Source organism: Pyrgilauda ruficollis, unplaced genomic scaffold, assembly GCF_017590135.1.
Source record: "Pyrgilauda ruficollis isolate IOZ18807 unplaced genomic scaffold, ASM1759013v1 scaffold52, whole genome shotgun sequence".
NCBI classification, from domain to species: domain Eukaryota; kingdom Metazoa; phylum Chordata; class Aves; order Passeriformes; family Passeridae; genus Pyrgilauda; species Pyrgilauda ruficollis.
In genome coordinates this window covers 165,139-183,627 of record NW_024526822.1, presented here as the reverse complement: position 1 = coordinate 183,627, position 18,489 = coordinate 165,139, and the positions used below count along the sequence as shown (strand labels likewise).

General features: G+C 41.5%; 1 protein-coding gene across 7 annotated transcripts in view; it reads right to left on the bottom strand.

The window, feature by feature from the left end:
• APLP2 (amyloid beta precursor like protein 2) overlaps nucleotides 1-14,764 on the bottom strand; it is a 48,081-nt gene extending 33,317 nt beyond the window's left edge. For all 7 annotated transcript variants that reach the window (XM_041480501.1, XM_041480502.1, XM_041480503.1 and 4 more), the window contains exon 1: nucleotides 14,615-14,764. In XM_041480501.1, the coding sequence (XP_041336435.1) occupies nucleotides 14,615-14,695 (81 nt within the window). In that variant the 5' untranslated portion in view covers nucleotides 14,696-14,764. The remainder of the gene's footprint in view (nucleotides 1-14,614) is intronic.
• Nucleotides 14,765-18,489: the final 3,725 nt, after the last annotated feature.

Here is an 18,489-nt window from a genome sequence, read left to right as displayed (position 1 = left end):
AACCATACTGCTGATACCACAAAGGCATCACTGAGAACAGCACATGTGGAGGAGTACTGAGATATGCTCTTTTGTAACTTCTCCATGGTTTGACAGGAGAGTTCGAGCCATCTGAAGGCACTTGAGCTACACAAGAGTTAGGGAATATAATCACTGTAGTTACCAGGATACAGATTCCACAATATACAGGGAAGTGCCTTCAGAAAATGTTTCAACACTTCAAAGTAATTTGTTCAAGGCAAAAGTAACTCCTGGACTAAAACTCATCACAAATCACACACCCACACAAGTTCTCCACTAACTTCCCCAGTGGCCAAATCTGGCAGAAAGGAATTAGTTAATATCAGGCAGAGAAAAATAAACCCCTTACTACTGATTCAAAGTGATTTAGCATTCCAGGAGGGAACAAACCAAAATTCCTTCCTCAAAACAGCATGAACATTTGTTTTACAGATCTTGTGAAGCTCACTGGGAGTTGTGCAAAAGAGCCACTGCAGGAACCTGTGGCTCCTCACTGCATCTACTAGTCTAACTGCTCGGCTGACTCCAGATAAAAAGGCTGCACAGACTGTATTTCTATCTAAAACACAATGATCCAAAAGGCAAGCAGGAAACTGAAGGGTGTATTTTAACAGGCAAGGAAAAATTTCTGAGGGGGGAAAAGGCACGATAAAAGAAGGATAACAAGCAGGAATGTAGTCTGCAGTGCAGTCTGAGTTTGGTTCAAGTATCCATCCCATTATAGATGGTTTTCAGCATCACAGATTGCTTATTTATGTGCACAGACTGCACATGTTTTCAAACATGATAAAATACTTTGAATTTCCAAGCTCTGCAATTAGGCTACAAAGCAACTTCCAAACAGCACACAGGAATGATTCAACAGGTCCTGTTCTGATCACGCTGGAGCTCTGCGGGTCATGCCTATTGCTTTCCACCTCTAAATTCACAATCTTCTGTAAAAAAACCCCCGAAAACTCAATCCAATTAATTGGTAATTGTGTCCTCCAAAGAGTTCAGATGAAATTTCAAATCTGTAGAGGAAACCATGAGGCTTTTAAGTCTTGGCTTTCCAAACCATGCCAATGACCACCTTTTGAAAACTGTAAACCACTAAAATACAGGGCTGCTTTTATCCTTGCTGCTGCTCCCTGGGCTCTGCCTAGCTTATGCTGATCCAGAACAAAATTAACAAGTTACTAAAAATTATGGAATAGCCTTGTTGTTTCCAGAATAAAAACTTGGGATACTTTTATATTTCAAGTCCAACCCAGAAGGTTACTTCTACAAATTTCAAGTTGATGAAAACAGTCAGCAGTAAGTATCTGTTACTGAGAACACGTAGCAACTCTGCCTCTTAGTAAATCTATTTAAAAATAATGGAAGTTGGAATTTTAAACCAAAACCATTTTCCCATACACCTCCACCTGTATTTATTCAGAGTTGTTATGGAGCATCTTTCAGGCAGCAGCTTACATGACTGCTCACATACAAAACAAAATCTTTTAAGAACCTTGAATGTCTAGGTATGCAGAAATCAGTGCTTTAAAGAGATTCATATATTGGCACTGTAAGTTTGTTCAGCTCTGGTAAACAACATATTTTTCCTTAAAGAAAACTTCCATGTGAACATTGTGCCAAGAAAGTTCAGTTTACAGTTAGCTGCTGATTAGGAAAAGTTCTTACCACTCACAAAAAAAGAGCAAGATAATTAATTTAGCAAAACCATCTCAAATTCCTCACTGCAGCTATTTCTGATCCCAGCAATAACTCTTATTGCTGCCAGCTGCCTTCCACTACTGCCAGCAAACTGAAGGTGAGGGAGCAAGCCCTCAAGCGAGGGAAGAATGAAGAATACCAAGCACCACCCTGGTTAAGCATGGAAGAGGCTGGAGTGCTGGAAAAAGGCTCAGAGCAACACTTCTTACTTCCAAGAATCTGAGGGCAAAAGCTTTATTTGCTCATTTTTAAGCTTACACACACAGCCAAGCAGTCCTCAAAAAATCCTGTGACTATCAGCAGAATTCAGGCTCAAATCTCCCAATTTACCTTCTTCCAAAGCAGAGGATGAAAAGTAGACTTCCATCCATTCTCTAGAACTCAGACACCTGGATTAAGCAGTCTGACACACAAGAAGTCAAATGACAAAAACCCTTCTGAAGTACCCCCAAAATTTGTCAGCAGCAGGGTCACAGAGTAAAGGACCTCAGCAATGGCTTAATGTATTTCCATTTTTTCCACTCTTTAAAAGCAACCCTTAGTAATTTAGCAGCATTTTATTTCTGAAGCATTAATTCATCAGCTGGGGTTTAACAGTCACAGCACCATCCCACAGCTAGGCTTGCACACAAGCTTTAATGGACATATTAACCAGCTCCTTCACAGGAAGCAGCAGAACTCTACTTAGAACAGCTGCCTAATGCTATTAAAAAATTAAGTGGTAATTTATAGAACAGACTCAAGCTGGCTGGGCTGAAATGCCCATGACTGATTTTGCTGATCCAGAAAGTAAAACTAGCTCCACAGAAGCAAGCCTAGAATGTCCAGTATTTCAGGGCTATCACTGCAGAATATTTACCTGGCTTTGCATGTTGAACACCTGAATTTCTTTTGCTGAATTTTATAGCTCTTCACTCTATTGAGCTGTATCAGATTGTGCAGCACTGCGTGGAAATAAACAAAATGGGAGTGGTGATTTTTATCTTTGATAAAATGAGATTTTAACTTGTTAATAGTCTCTCCCAGGTTTCAGTAGGAAGCATGAACCCTCTGTACACTGATAATTATTTCCTTGATGTTTCTTTGTTCATTTTCTGAAAAATTTCAAGGTAAGGGAGAGAACACGATTCTTTTCTGTCAGCTTAGTTGAAATACAATTGACCATAAGATTAGTGGAAGAATTTACATGCTGCAGCTGCACCCACCTGATGGGCAGGTTCTTGATGAGTTTTAACTAATTTGACACCTCACTGAGGGCTTCTAAGCACAAAAGAATCAGGTGCTGAAAGCTTTTTTCCAAAGGCAGAAGCAAAAACTGCCTGTTCTGCAACAGCAAGGGAAATCACTCTCTGAAAAAGAGCAGGCAGAACAGTTTTAGACAATCTTGTTATGCCTTAAAGAGGCACTATCCACCAAGAATTCCATTACTTCAATTGATATTCCTCTTCAAGGTCTCTGAATGTACTAGTATTTATTAATTTGTTTTTTAAACCCTTTTCCCGGGCTGTCCATCACAGCAGCTTTTTTGGTATAAATACCAGCTGGAGGAACTGTAAAGAAAACTGTCAAGATAGGTTATTTTGAACACAAGCATTCCAAACAATTCTATCTTCCTGCTTGGAAAAGGCTATCAGGCAGGGAAGAAGTGACTATTGACGTTTACTTAGAGATGCTTTTCTTTCTCCTGCTCAGATGCTCTTGGAGACATGCTTGAATGAGAAAGAAATAAATGGTGAGCCTTCCAAACAAGTTTTGCTTTCCTTGACCCCACAAGCAGACAAGGACAGCGATGGAAATGTTGACTTAACATGCAAATCTGACCACCAGGACGGTGGTTGAAGGGTAGATTGATCTGCCTATTGATGCCATTGGCCACTCACCATTTTCCTAGCCATGGGCAGAGTCATTTCAATAGTGCTTTCTCAATGTCAAAGGATGAAAATATTGCATAAAATTCTAACCCTGAGGAATGGTGGTTTTGTGCTTCACTGGTTGACTTCAGACATGGCCCACTAAGGTGTTTTTTAAATGCAGAAACCCAGCTATGCACATCTCAGCTGTAAACATTAACTCCGCCACAATCCGGCAAATCCCTGATGTTGATTAGCCCCACAGAATCTGCTTAGATGTCTCAAATCATAAGAGAGCAGCACACAAGAAAGCCATGCTAAAATTATAGACTGATATGCAATAGCATGAGACAGCCAGAAGCATACCTCATTCTAATATTACTTTGGACATCTTACCAAAAAAAAAAAAAAACCACAAACAATGAGACCCCAAATGAGTTCCATGTTTTAATTATCTTGGAGGCTGCCTCTCCCTGCAGAATTCCCAGCCAGCCTGGACAGCAGTGGGACCAGTACTACATAGATTTGTGTTATGAGGCTGGGAACATTCTGAGAATATTGCACTGAGAACTTTTCTATGTCATTGTAGTACCTGTTGGAGGAAGAAAACAGGCTTGGTAACCAGCACAAAATGGATTTGTGGGAGTCAAGGCTGCATGGCAACTCTACAGCCTGGACAACAAAGGCAAATGGATCATCTACTCAGTCACAGTCATACAATTGAGTTAGAGGCTGTCCGTATTTTCACAGTTATACCTGTCAAATAAAGGTTCTGAATGTTAACTCAGAGAGGTGGGAATAAATAAGAACAGCCCTCTGCTTTCGGTTGTTGCCGAAGTTAATTCACTGCAGGAAGCATCCCAACAACAGTGCCAAGCACACCTTTTTAAGTGGCACCCAGGAGTCAAGGTGGGGCAGACAGGACCAACTATCCACTTAAATACAGCAGAGAAAAATGAGAGCAAGAAAGCGCCTCTACAGACAGCACTAGGCCAAGCATTTCCATATGCAAACTAAGCCCTGGTTTCATTTTTCTGTGATATAAGCATTTCAAGTCCGGCTCAAGTTAAAGATGTTCCCATCTTGATACATTCCAACACATTGTATCACTCCAGCATGTTCAGTCTCTCCATCTTTATTTGGTACCTTACAGGACATTTGGTGTATTCAGCAGCTTAATGATTATTTTAATCCTCTTCATCAGTGAAGAGCATCATCCTGGACATGCTGTAGGTAGACACTGTGAGATGGATGCTGCTCAGAGATCTATCTGAAGAGCCACTTCAAGGCAGAGCAGTCATTCCAAGGCAAATACTATAAACCAAAAAAAAAAATTTCTGCTTTGCTTGATCTGGTGTACCTAAAGCTTGCTGTTACAAACAGTAAAAATCAGCCCTCTTTTTATGGCCTGAGAAACAGCTTAGAGCAGGTCAGCAGCATCGTCTTAAAAAACAAAGGACTCTCAGTGGCAATGCATCTCCAAGTCAACACCAGGGGAAGAGCTGCTGAAAGTTTAGCACATTAAACCCATCTTAGTTAATGCTGCTGCCATCTGTGGCTAAATGTTTGTTATGTCTCCAGCTGTAAGATAAAAATAAATGTAAGAATCACAGCCTAATAAATAAAACAACAGAAAATCATGAGTAATTCTATCAGCCACTTAATGAGGAATAATGATTCGAATTTTTGCAAAAATCTTTAAAGACAGTGACATAAAGCTCAAAAAGCCAAATTAAAATCAAGGACAGCAAAGCAAATTAAGTAAAATCATCTTTGCTTTTGCCTGGAGCAAAAGGCCATTTAGGGTCTTTGAAAGCAGTGCTCCTCATGTCTCTGCTACAGCACAGAGGAAGCTTGCAGCCCAAAATTTTCCAGCTTGTCTCCATAATATTCTTCGTTGCAGTACTGAGTTTAGCAGTTTGCACACACACCACTAGAAGTATGACAGTGGCCATTTCAGAACAGCACTGCTCCTGAAATCCATCAGCATCTATTACAAAAGGACTACAATGCTGCATTCTACTCAGGGCCCTGCAGTGAAAGAGGGAATTAACATGCAGTAGATGCTCTGTGGAAAGCCTCTCACTGTTATATTTTGAACAGTATTCTCCTCATCATGCTAAGTCCCACGTGAAGCAAGCTGCAAAAGCTTGCTCAGTAGAATTGAGCGCAACAAATCTATCCAAACCCAGGAATTTCAGCCTCAACTTCAAAATGCCTTTTGTCTGTACTGTGGATTTTACATTTTAGCAAATTCGAAAGAAGATTTCCTGCCATTTAAAAGCCCTACTATGTGAGGAATCCAGCTCTTCTGGTTTTACTTCCTGGCAGCCAGGATACAAAGGGAAGGACCTGTTGTGCAGGGAGAGATCAGCTGGTTTATGTTTATTTCTTTGTCTCTTAACCTGAGAAACAAAGATATACTCTGCAGCAAGACACGAGGATTTAAAATTAAGGATTATTTAAAAACTATGCATAAAACACAGCACTATGAATTCAAGCATAGGTAATAGCTTTCAGCTCTTGTGATTAGTGCAAGTTCTTGTTCACAAACTCAGATATGCATACCATAAAAAAAAGACAAAAAGTGCATAAGCACATAGGCAGGAGGAGAGGGACAGAACAGGTGACAAGCTGTGATCCAGCCCCCAAAGACAGCTGTAGACAAGGCAGGCATACAGCAGTGCAAATCCTTCCACCACATCCAGCCTTTGCTCCAGCAGGTCATTCATCTCTGCCTCAGCTACTGGGAAATTGCTTCCGAGAAAGTGGCTGTGCCCTAAACAGGACATCCACATACTGACTGGCTTTGTTGCAGGGCAAGTATTGATGCAATTTGAGCAAGACAGCATTTATCAGGAGTGACAGGAATATGCTTTTTTCTCCTTTCTTTCCCCAGTGTCTCTTGCAGTGACACAATGCTCTGTCCCAAGCCCAAACTTCACACACTCAAAGGAGCACCACAACTTCATTCTGTGACCCCCTCAAGAATTCCCTCAGCCACTCCTGGGATCTGAGTCTTGCCCAGGTAAGCAACAGCATTATATCCATCCATGCCCAAAGGCTGAGCTCCAATACATCAATACATTACAAATGCAAAATCTCAATTTTTTTGGCTGGTTACCAAGGGAAAACCTTCTCCACTGTCTGACATTTTCAGCACTGAGGCTCTACTTAAAGCCTCTGGAAATGAAGTGGTTATTGAAATCCTGCAACTTCAGATGTAAGTGCCTCCAAGTAGTTTATCCCAAGTCTAAATGGGAGTTGCGAGCATCCTGCTCCATTCAAGAGTAATAACCAGTTTCCATGATAACCTGCACACTCAGTTTACTTTTTTGCTGGCAGGCAGCATATTTCAGTCCATGAACAAGCACTGCTGTACCCTGCATTTCAGAATTCATCTTTGACCAAGGCTGCTAAGGCAGGCTCCATGCTCTGCTTGGATCATGACACCATTTCATTCTTCTTTAGGGTTTCTAAACATGTTTGTGATCTTGCAGCATAAAACAAAACACCTATCAAATTCAATTTCTTCAGTGAGGCTTTTGATAAATTATGCAGGGAAAGACACGTTCAAATGCCAATACACTCTCGGGGAGCACCATCCATAGGTTTGAATCAACATTTTGCATTTAATCTTTGAGAAGAATACTTATCAGATTAAAGCAAATCTGCCCCTCTCTATTTCAGGCCACAATTACTGTAAGATGACCACTGTAAGAAGTCAACCATTGCTTGGTATTAGTGAATTATCCTAATTCATGCAGATTCCTCTAGGACCATTTCTGGCAAGTTACTAGGCCTGATATGAATGACAGAAGATTAACCACTGATAAAAAAACCAAATAAACTTAGACCTGGCAATGTGTCATGTCAAATCCAAAACCATATAGAGAATTTGATGATTAAAGGCTTTATGCTAGAGGGTACCATACGTCTAAGCAGAGACCAGCTTCTGTTGTAAATATGTGATCCAAATCCGCTTGGAATCTAATAGGAGTGCATAATATTTATTGTAACAGATGGTACGGGTTAAGATTTTTCTTTTTGTTGCTGTCATTTCACACTATGCAATGATATCATAACTGGTGGGATTCATCAACACAAAATCCAAAAGCAAAGGAACAAAGCTAGTGGCAGGGAGCTGGAGCTAAAAAATAACATAAGAACCTGTAAAGAAAACCCCAAGATTAAAAATGCAAATATTTGGCTTTTGATTTAAGCATCTCAGTACTGAAGTTAGCATAAGGCATCTCCTGGAAAATACCAAGTAGTTTGCTAAACCTCTGTTTCATCTCTGCAACATCATCACCAGATGAAGATTTTTTTATTTCACTGGCTCCATTTAGAGCTTTGTGGTGACGGGTGCAAGAACCCAAACACAACATCTTCATGAGAAAACACAAGCCCTGCTATAGTAGAGCATTAACAAAATAATAAAATTCTGACTAACACAAGAATTAAAAGAAACCAACCCCCTGACCTTCACCTCAGAACAGCTCACACATTTGAAAATATAACAAGAAAACATTTGTCGGAGGAAGAGAGACCTAAATGAGAATAGGAACTTTCAATGTTAAACACTGCATTTATTTAAACATGAAGTCTTCCATAAGGAGAGGATAATTACCTACTTTTAAATGGAAATTTCATTGAGTATCAACCTGCTGCTAGAGTCAAGTAAAGCATGGCCTCAGCCAGCTTGGTGTGCCTGTGAGTGTCTGCCTGTCCCTGTCCTTGACCTGGATCAAAATACACTTTGCACTGCTATAATTTTGTTAGAGAGAAGCTTGCTGTATGAAATTACCTAAATGCATCCCTGTCACAGAGCCAGACACTGGAATCTGACTGCTGAGGCATGTTTATCATCTGCTGCACCTCAGCACGATACCACGGGTCGGTGACACTGCCAACAGATGTAACACACCAATGACTCAGTGCCTCACCCTGAAGCTTCTCCAGTGCAACCAGGAACCAAGGCACAGCTCCCACCTTCTGCAGGTTTCACTGGGTTTTTCTTCAGACTGCATCTAAGTTATACTGACAATTTTAACACCCTTCACACTTGATAGTTTGAAAAACTTGAGCTCAAACTCATCATTAGATAATGATTTTTTGTTAGTCTCAAAGCCATACAAGCCAAACAATTATTGACTTCCATAAGCTTCTCTGAAGCTCACATACTGCATGGAATAACAACTTTGTACCCTGCTTCATCAACTGAAGGCCTTGTCTATCCACAGCATTCTACCCCAGAGCTCACCAGTGCAGGAAATACTGGCACTATAAATAACTGGTGACACTTTTGATGGTACGGAGGAGGAATCCCCCAAGAAAGCACCGGCAAAGAATATTAGACTAAACTCTGTAAGCAGCCACTGATCTGCAGGCTGAGAACTAAGAATTCCCTCAAACCACTGCTAACAGATGTTACTGCACAGCCCAACACAGTCATCTTGAGAAACAAATCATCAGGAAAAAAACAGCTCAAGCGAAGCCACTATCCTTGCAGTAAACACTCGAACATCAGGATAGTCCAGCTGCACCAGTCCTCACAGACTACTGGGCCAGACTTGCCAGGAGAAATCTCTAAATCAGATGAAATGTATATGAACCAGGCTTGCCTGTAGTAGAGAACAAAAGGTTTTCTGGACCATGTCTCACCCAGCAATGAGTTTTCCTCAGGAAACAGAGTGCCAACATGTGATTTGACTTCCCATTGTCACCAGTGAAAATGGAAAGTGAAACAAATCACCAAACGCCACAGGAGAGCAGCAGCATTTGACTGTGCACACTAGTTAAGAGTGACTAGGAGGCTACTGAAAATATAAACTAAAATGAAGGTCTGCAATACATTCATTTGTACAAGGGCATTACCACAGCAGGCAAACACAACAACACAGAGTTAGAACTCAATTTAGCACATCTACAAGTTGATCTTTCAAGAATAAGGAGTACATCCTTTCCCCACTGGCTGTATACAAAACATCCCTGTAATACCTCCAAATGAAAAGCTGGTAAGCAGCTTAGCCACATGTGCTCCTGATCAGGTGGACACTTGATTACATAAAGACAAGCAGGCTGGGTTTGGCTGCTAGGGAGATTAGTTTAACATCATTTGCAGAACATTGCTGTTTTGATCATTCATCTTGCATTGTGACTTAAAACTCCTACAAATACACATAAAGACAAAATTTTGTGTTTTAAACATCAAACCTTCAGAGCAAGCATTAGAACCTATGGACATTTCAAAGCCAGGCTAAAAGATGGATTGCACTTCTGTATTGTTTGGTATGTATGTTTTCAATGTCCTCACATAAGGTAGCATAGCTTAGCGAACACTCAATCACAAATATATATTTAACTCCAACTGAGAAGGCAGATGGAGGTGGAAGTCGTAAATCTAGTGTTGAACAAGTTAAAAAAAAAAAGTGTAATTCACAAGCTAGATCCCTATGCGAAATGTGTGTGTATGCATGTACATATATCTCCCTGCTTACAGCTGCAGGAATTCATAAATTAAAAAAAGTTGAATCTAATGTTAAGAAATTACTCTCAAAGAAAACCCCAGCTAAATTATGTCTCCCAAAATGCACTTTTCCCTGTGCACTGCCCCTCAGGAGCCAGACTGCTGTTCCTACAGCACCAACCACTAGCCCTATATAAGTAACAGTATTAACAGGCTAGAGTTACTTCTATCCTATTGTATCTGAGGAGGAGCCATCAACCCCTCCAAACCAGAAAAAAACATGTAATTTTGGATAATTCACAATAAAAAGAACCTGACAATTTACTCTACTCACATCTTCCTTCTTATTACTATATAACTCACACTAGTAAGCACACAATAAGTATATATCTACATAAGGAAAAATTGTAAATTTTTATGCACAATGTTGTGCATAAAACCCATTTCTCCCCACAAACCTGAGACTTATTGACACCTATAGGAAAAAGCTGAAAATGAAAATACCCAAAAGCAAATGATAACATTAATATAGTTAATGCATAGTCACAGGGCCCTAAATACTCCATTTAAGATACCCAGCAAGTAAAAACTGTGGTAGGAGATGCCATTTCACTGTGACAAACGCACTGCAAGTAGAGAAAGCTGAACATGCGCATAATGGATGCAGACAACAGTTTGGGGAAAAAAAAAGGGCCATCTTGCAATTTCATGTACAGTTCTGAATTAGGACAACTGTCACCAGAAGGGTTTCTAGGCCATTGTGAATATTCAAAGCCTTCCAATTAACAGCAAGTATCATCTTAACACGTTTCAGAGGTGCTGACTGCCTGAACTTAAAAACAACCACACCAAGTTTTACTGCACAGAAGAAGCACAAGAGCAAGAGTCTGAAGGATTGCATCAATTTCAAAAGGCTGAGGAGTTGAAGAGCAGAGCATGAAATGCCCAAGTGTAAAAAAGGAAAGTGAAAGGCTCTGCCTTTTAACAAGGCAAAGTTCATCCACTGATGAACTTATTCATCTTGTTCATCTATTAACAAGAAATAGATGGGGATGGTGTATTTCTCTTCCATTTTCAGCTGAGGAAAAAGGCTTTGGTTTAAGCACATGTGTACAAGCAGAAGCTGCAGTCAAGGTGACTTATGCTTCCAAGATTGAGCCCACATGCCTCAAGACACACACACAGTGAAAAACAATGGGAGAAGTTTTACAAGGCACATCCAGAGAGAAGCACAACTGGAGAAGAGCATAGGGAACTGCACTAATCCTTCCCTGCACTCCCAGCTGCTGGAGGAGAAGCAGTGAGTAATTATAATACAGCTAAAGCCACCTACAGAACAGCTTTTGAGTTACTTGCAGGTGATGCAACAACCACATGAACAAAAAAGTCATACAATCCCTGGTAGAGCTGTTAATGCCTAAATAACATTTCATAGAGATGATAATTATTTCACAGGTGAAACAAGGAGAGCTGAAGGCATCCTCCAGAAAGAAGCACTTACCATCACGTGCTATCCTACAATGCAGCAGAAAATCCAGAGCCTCCCCACAGTATCAGGTTTGCTTTATTTCCATATCTTTGTTTCAGAGGAGCTTTTATTAAAGCTTAGAAGAGGCACTGCATATAATCACCTTCATAGGAAGCTGTATTTCCTAACATCAGGAAGCAAAGTTTTAGGAACTGAGAGCAAATTAAAGGCCACAGGCTCAAGACTGGAATTTTCCTGAGCTGTTTCTGCTCAGGACTCCAACACCAAAGTGGAAATTTCCCTAGGTGGAGTTCTTTGTTCCATGCCGCAGGCAATTAGAAGTCCCCAAGGTCTGCAGAAATGGCACAAGGCTGATATTTTTGTCAGGCAGAATTTAAGCAATACAAGACAAAAATAATAGCACGAAATTCTGCTGCAAAACACACCTTTTTTCTTCCCCCTCCCCCAAATCCTGGTGATTTGAGCAGGCAGGTAACAGATATAAGCATCCAAGAGATCTTTGGAAAAATACCATACCTTATTTTAAAAAAGCCGTATCAAGTCTGCATTGCCTTCGATTTGATTACACAAAAAGGTCAAGTAATTAATAAAAACTCTGCACCTTCCAAGGTCTTGAGGGCACAGCAGAAGTAGTTTATCACTGGAATACAGATCCAATTAGCATAGATTTATTTTCTTTTTCCAGTTGGTATCATTGTCCTGTTTGAGGTTATTGGGGACTTCACAAGCAAAACAAGCAAAATTCAGACACATACTGCTATAGAAAGAAATACATTAATTGCTGGGATCCATGATTTCTCTAAACTCTTCTACTCATATTCATTTGGAAGAGAGACTGTCAGAGGTCTCTCCCATCCCCACACTATGATCTGAAAGGGAGACCGACTGTCACCAGCACCAACCCTAGGGAACGCCCTAGTCAAGAGTTGAGATACAATAATTTAAGAGAAAAAAAATAAACTGCCACTCCCCTTGCTCCGTCCTGCACAGAAAGAAAAACAGATTGTAGTTGATAAGAAGATTACTGGGTGTTCCAGGGACAGAGAACGGGAGCTAAGATAATCAAGAGACAGAAAATCCACCTAATGGGACCGTGCCAATCCAGCTGAACTAATTAATAACTGCAGACATTGTTACACCTTTTCCATAACTTTCAAATGGCATCTTGATTATTTAAAAAACCAATTGCTTGCATATTTTTCATCACATTATCTCATAAAATCCAGTAATGACCACAGTATAAAGCCCCGAACAAAACCATTTACTTCCTAAGCACTGCATCGAGAGCAGTTCTTGAGCAAATCTGACAGCAATAAAGACTTGAGAGCTGCAGTCCCCCCACCGACAAGACAATGCGAAAGGATGAAGCAAAAATAGCAAAAATAAGGATTAAAATGCCACAGCTGACATTTTATGCCAAACGAAGGTAGCTATCATGCCTTCAGAGGATGCAAACTGAATTGCAGGAACATTTTCATTTTAATCCTTCTCTAAAAGGGCAGTGACCCCCTCTCCAGCTGGCCCCTCCTGGAGTGTCAACGTGGGACACGGCTGCTCTCCCTCTACGCCAGTCCTGGGACGGGCAAAACTCGGAATCTGCTCCATCACACAGACACCAGGCTTTGGAATAAAACGACAGCTAGATTTGTTTTCCAAGCTGATTTTTCATGGCACATGTCCCTAAGCAGCAGATTCCAGAAGGGATGCACATAGCAGCCAAATCTGTCTCGGATGTAAGAGAGGAAGTGACCTACAGCTGGAGGAGTTGCCAAACAGGTGCAAGAGATTGGATGTAGCATCAGACCTGCCACCAAGGCAATGCCAAAGAACCTGATCTGGGCATTAGCTCTGTGCCCTCAGAGCAGCTCCACCATCCTTCCTGCAAGATAACCTCCCCATGAGTTGTCCCACAAATAGTTATCAACCATGTTCCATTGATTTACAGAAATTTAACAGAAGGATTGGTACAAAGTATGTGGAATACTATTCCTCAATAGCAACCAAACAAGCAGAAATCATGGACTAGACCAATTTCATACACCATATATTAAAAATATACAAGTCTACTGCCAGAAATTACCACCAGTTTAGAGCTTTGGAGTTTTGCATCTGAGGTAGATGTTCTGCTTAATCAAGCTTGCTAAAATTTACTGTAAACTCTCAAATCAAGCCATTCACAAACAGCCACAAGCCTTTTCTTTATTCAGCCCTAAATAACCCAGAGCCTCCACAAGACTGATGCAGCTGTTTTGCATTTCCAAACAACATTCAGGCGTAGATTATTAACCTCTGTTTACGTGCCATTTCTCAGGCTGAGCACATACCTAGCTCCTTGTTTTGCTTCTTCCCTCTAATAAGAGAAGTTACAGTATCACGTTTTTAAATGCACAAGATTTTCTCCTACTCATCTTGTTGTTTGGAGAGCTAGATTACACTGAGCTTTTAGATTTAGGATAAAGCTGGAATTTCCTCTGTCCAGTTATTTTCATATATGCAAATACAACACATGTTTCCTACATACAAAAGTAATATATACTCGTTTATGTATGTGTAATTATATATACAGACACACACAAACGCAGACTCCTATGGGCATCTAAGCCATTTCTATATGAAATGTATAGCCTTTACACTTGGCTGAAGCATATTCCCCGAAAGCCAAGGCACCAATTCCAACCCAAAGATTTATTTTGGATCCATCAGCAACCAAATGGATTCGTTTAACCGAGATTTTCCTCTAGGGAATGGCCCTCTAACAGTCTTCAATGCTTCGGGACCCATCTGAAGCGGGCCGCTCCTGTTCCCGTGCCAAGAATGCCGAGGTCACGTCCCCAAAAAAAACCATCCCCAAGCATCCCGGTGAGACGGAGCTTCCTGTCCAGATGAGCGGCCGGAGGGATACGGCTTTCCCGAAAACACCGGTAAAATACGAACTCACCACCCCGGGAAGGTCTCAAAGACGCTGGACACTCTCCAGGTGGCTCCATACAGCCGAGACACCCCGAATCCTGCTTACCTCTCGCCTACGCATCGGGCACCCCGGAGGAGCCCTGTCCGCCCACCCCCGCCCTCGCACCCCTCACACACCTCGATGTATCCGGCGAGCGCGGCCGCGGGCCCGAGGAGCGCCAGGAGGAACAGCAGCGGAGAGCCCATCGCCGCCGCCATCACCCGCCGCCGCCCGAGCGCAACTGCGACCGCAGCGCCCCTGCGGGGATCCGCCTCGCCAGGCCACGCCTCCGCCTAGAGTGACAGCGGCACGCACCAATCGAGAGACGGCAGGTAGCCGCACCTCCGCAGCGCTATCAGCCAATGGGACGAGGCGCATGGCGTGTGGAGCCGTCCCCCGGCGGGAAATGGCTGCCGGGGCTGACGGGAGCCGTGGGGGGACAGTCAGGGCCGGGGTGTGGCTTGGCCGGCCCTTGCCTCACCGGGCTGCTACAGAAACCAGTCCCGAGGGAAAGCTCCGCAGAGCGGGCACCGCAAAAGGCCCTGGCCTGTATGGCCGTTTGTAGGCTACACGCTTCACCTCATTACTCCGGTGAGCAGGAACGTTCTGGGGTAGTAAAAGCCTAATGAGACCTTTTCCTCATCTAAAAATAAAACAGTGATGTTTCCCACGCAAAAAACTGTCTCTATATCTAACCCCGATTTCTCAAAGCTCTTGACCCATGTGCAAGCATCAAGTTGCCAGCCGTTCGGGTTTCATAATAAAACTCAACACCTATGTCCTTTATTTTTTTTTTCCTTAAAATACAGCTGTTGAGCGACAAGAATGATAATCATTGATGGCTTCATCCTGCTGCCAGCACCAGGTGCTCACCTGACACTACCTGGAAGGCATCACACGGCTGCCACGCAAGCTGCTCTGTAAACACAGCACAGCTCTCCATAAACTTTAAATAACATGCATGTATTTAATTTAAAAACAGACACATCACCACCTTCAGTTTGTGTTTCTTTTCAACCAGAGCACAGCAGCAGTTCCTTCCAGTGCAGATGTTCTGCTAGTGCTGCTATTTCAGGACAGCTTTCTGGCTTTGAAACCAGGGTTTTGTGCCAAATTTGCATTGAGGGTATTTTAATTTCACCATGTTACTTTAAAAATGGAAATTTAAAATAATTATAATTTTAAATTAAGCAAACCCTTAAGGAACAAAGCAGATCTACCAAGTGCAGTTGCTGATACCACAGACCTTCCACACCTGTGCAGAACATTTATTAGCCCCTTTTTAATAGTTTCCTTGGTTTTCCCAGTGGAAATGTAGGTCAGTCAGTTCAGGGATGACAAATGCCCATGTTGAAGACGCAACTGCTAAAGAACCCACTGGTTTCAAGAACATGAGATCTTTAAAAATACCAATATATTTTAGACTTCTTGGATTTTTTTTCACATTGACATGCAGTGAACCCATTGGCATTAAGTTAGTAAAGCTGTATCATGGAACCACAGAATGGTTTGGGTTGGAAAAGCTCATCTTGTTCCCCGCCCCTGTCATGGGCAGGGACACCTTCCACTAGACAAGGATAGACTATCCTATAGATTCCATATCTTTGCTTTCATTTTTGTGTGAAGATATGTGAGGTGCTTAAATGAGACTGAAAAAGATCTTAGCATAAAATGTCCCAGTTACAAAACATTTCCGTTCTAAACGTCCATATTCTTTACTGGTTGTTTTCTGAAATAGGAACATTGCTGAAATATTGCAGACGGGGTGAATCTGTACGACAGATCAATAAGCAGCCCAGTTTTAATTAAAACTGCCGACTAGTCCACTGGTCACTTATTATAGTCTCTTTCTTACACTACTTGAAAACACTTAAATCTCTTTTACTGCAGTCCTCTGGCATATATAATTCTCTTTTTAGTCTGGCCAAGTTCAGTTGAAAAACAGAGTAACAAGTTGCTTTTGAAAACTGACACATTTTAATGTAAGTATTTTACTGTGCAATATGAATACAGGAGTAAATAACAAGACATTCTGAGTTAGGCTTTTCCCTTTATTTAAAAAGGAGGGATTAAAAGGAGGGATTTTTTTTTTCTTCCCCAGTCCAAATTGTACAAGTTCTTTATAAATCTTTGGGATGGGACTTTGACTCGAGGTTGAATTTATATAGTATTTAAAGTGCTACATAAATTAATTTACTTTTAATATTTACACAGTGCTTGGTGAGAATTTATGTTCACAGCACTGACTCCAACAGTGTGATCCTTATTTTTCTGAAAAACTTTAGATCTGGTGACTCTTGGGGAAGTCTCTCTGATAAGTATGAGGTACAACCTTAGCTGCATTCTCACCTGCTCCTAGTCCTGCCCTGTAGGAACACCAGGGTGTAAGAACTGAAGTCCTGCAGCAAGGCTGCAACACAGGATATTTCTCTTCAAGAGCAAGGCCATCAATGCTCAGTTCACTACCTAAAAAGCGGGTGAGAAATCAAAGTCTGAAGAATAACACATTTCCCTTCATACAGAGATCAGTCCTACTAGGACAACAAGTCCCCAGAAAAAAAGATTTTATCTCCCAGACCTTGGTCATTCCTTGGTGATGATCAGGAGCTCTACATGCAACTAAATTCATATGACTGCAGGATGGCAGGGAGAGAGATTGAGATAAGAGCCTCCAGCAAGATGTAAATGGAATTCCATGTAATGGAAAAAACCCAAAGGCTTTCAGCATGGAAAGGCTTTGGGGATTTCTTTTTTCAGCCACCTGTCCACACAGGTCACTGCAAGCATGGTGACACGATGGCTATGATTAATTCAGTGCACAGGTCTGTCTCAGGTGAGCACTGGTACTTGTCTGTTGCCTGTGACAACAGCACCAATCTGAATCAATGCTGCAAGGCTGCAGCATTCCCTAAGACACCTCTCCTGCTGTTAAACCTGTTAGGTAGGCAACAGCTTATATTTACCTCCAAGAATCCCATTTTACCCAAGTTCTAGAGCTCTTAGTGCCCTTTTCCAGGACATCTGTGCTAAAGAAGCACTGAGAATCTCATCCTCCCTTTTGGCTAGCAATGTTTATTCTGTAAGAAATGTTTCAAGTGAACATCTCTGTCCCTTTTCACTTGCAAGACCGTGATTGTGTAAACATAAAGCGCATTTTTATGATTGCAAAAATGTGCATTGAAAGAGTAATGTTAAATTCATGATAAAAAGAGCAAACAGAAGTCATCAAGGAATGCACCTGGTACCATTAAAGTCTCTCATTAAACCAGCAACTTTAGCAAACTGATGCATTGAGATCCTTTCAGTACCCAGAGAATGAGTTCAGGAGAATTGAGTAGATCTTTGAAGATTCCCACCATTCTCTTAAATTCCTGAAATTAAAGTGTAAAAATAGTCTAGCCAGTGAATTTTAATCCTATACAGCTAAACTTGATTGAAGATTTAAATGGGGGATCACATCATTCGTACTAGCTCTGTGTGACGAGATGTGCAAGGTATGTGCAAGGCAGAGCTTGCTGAGGTAGAATTGAGTCAATCTGGGTTTTAGGAGGTAGAATGCAAACTGAAGTTAGAAACAGCTAAAGAATGTGGTAGGATTAAGTAAAGAACTCCCTATTGCTTATTATTGAAGTATCATAATCATACTCCAGTATTACTACTGCTGAACACAATTCAGCAATATAAGAAATACTAAGCAGTGCTTCTAGGAAAAATACAGTGCACAAATGATGGCTACCTAACTGCCCCAACTCACCTGGAGCCATCCTGCCCTTCAGACAAGACCTCTACCTATCATCAAGGCTGTGTAAGTGACAGAAAGCAATGCAAAACTGTTATTAGCCAACTCAAACTTGATCCAACATCCAGCTATTTAAATCTTGTGGGACATAATATTTCTCCAGACTCATAAATAACATCACAAGGTTGCCAACGTGGTCTGGAATTGGACATCTGCATTTGGCTACAGCACTTCTGTGTGGAAGTCCAGGGTTCCTGCAGCCTTGAAACTCAG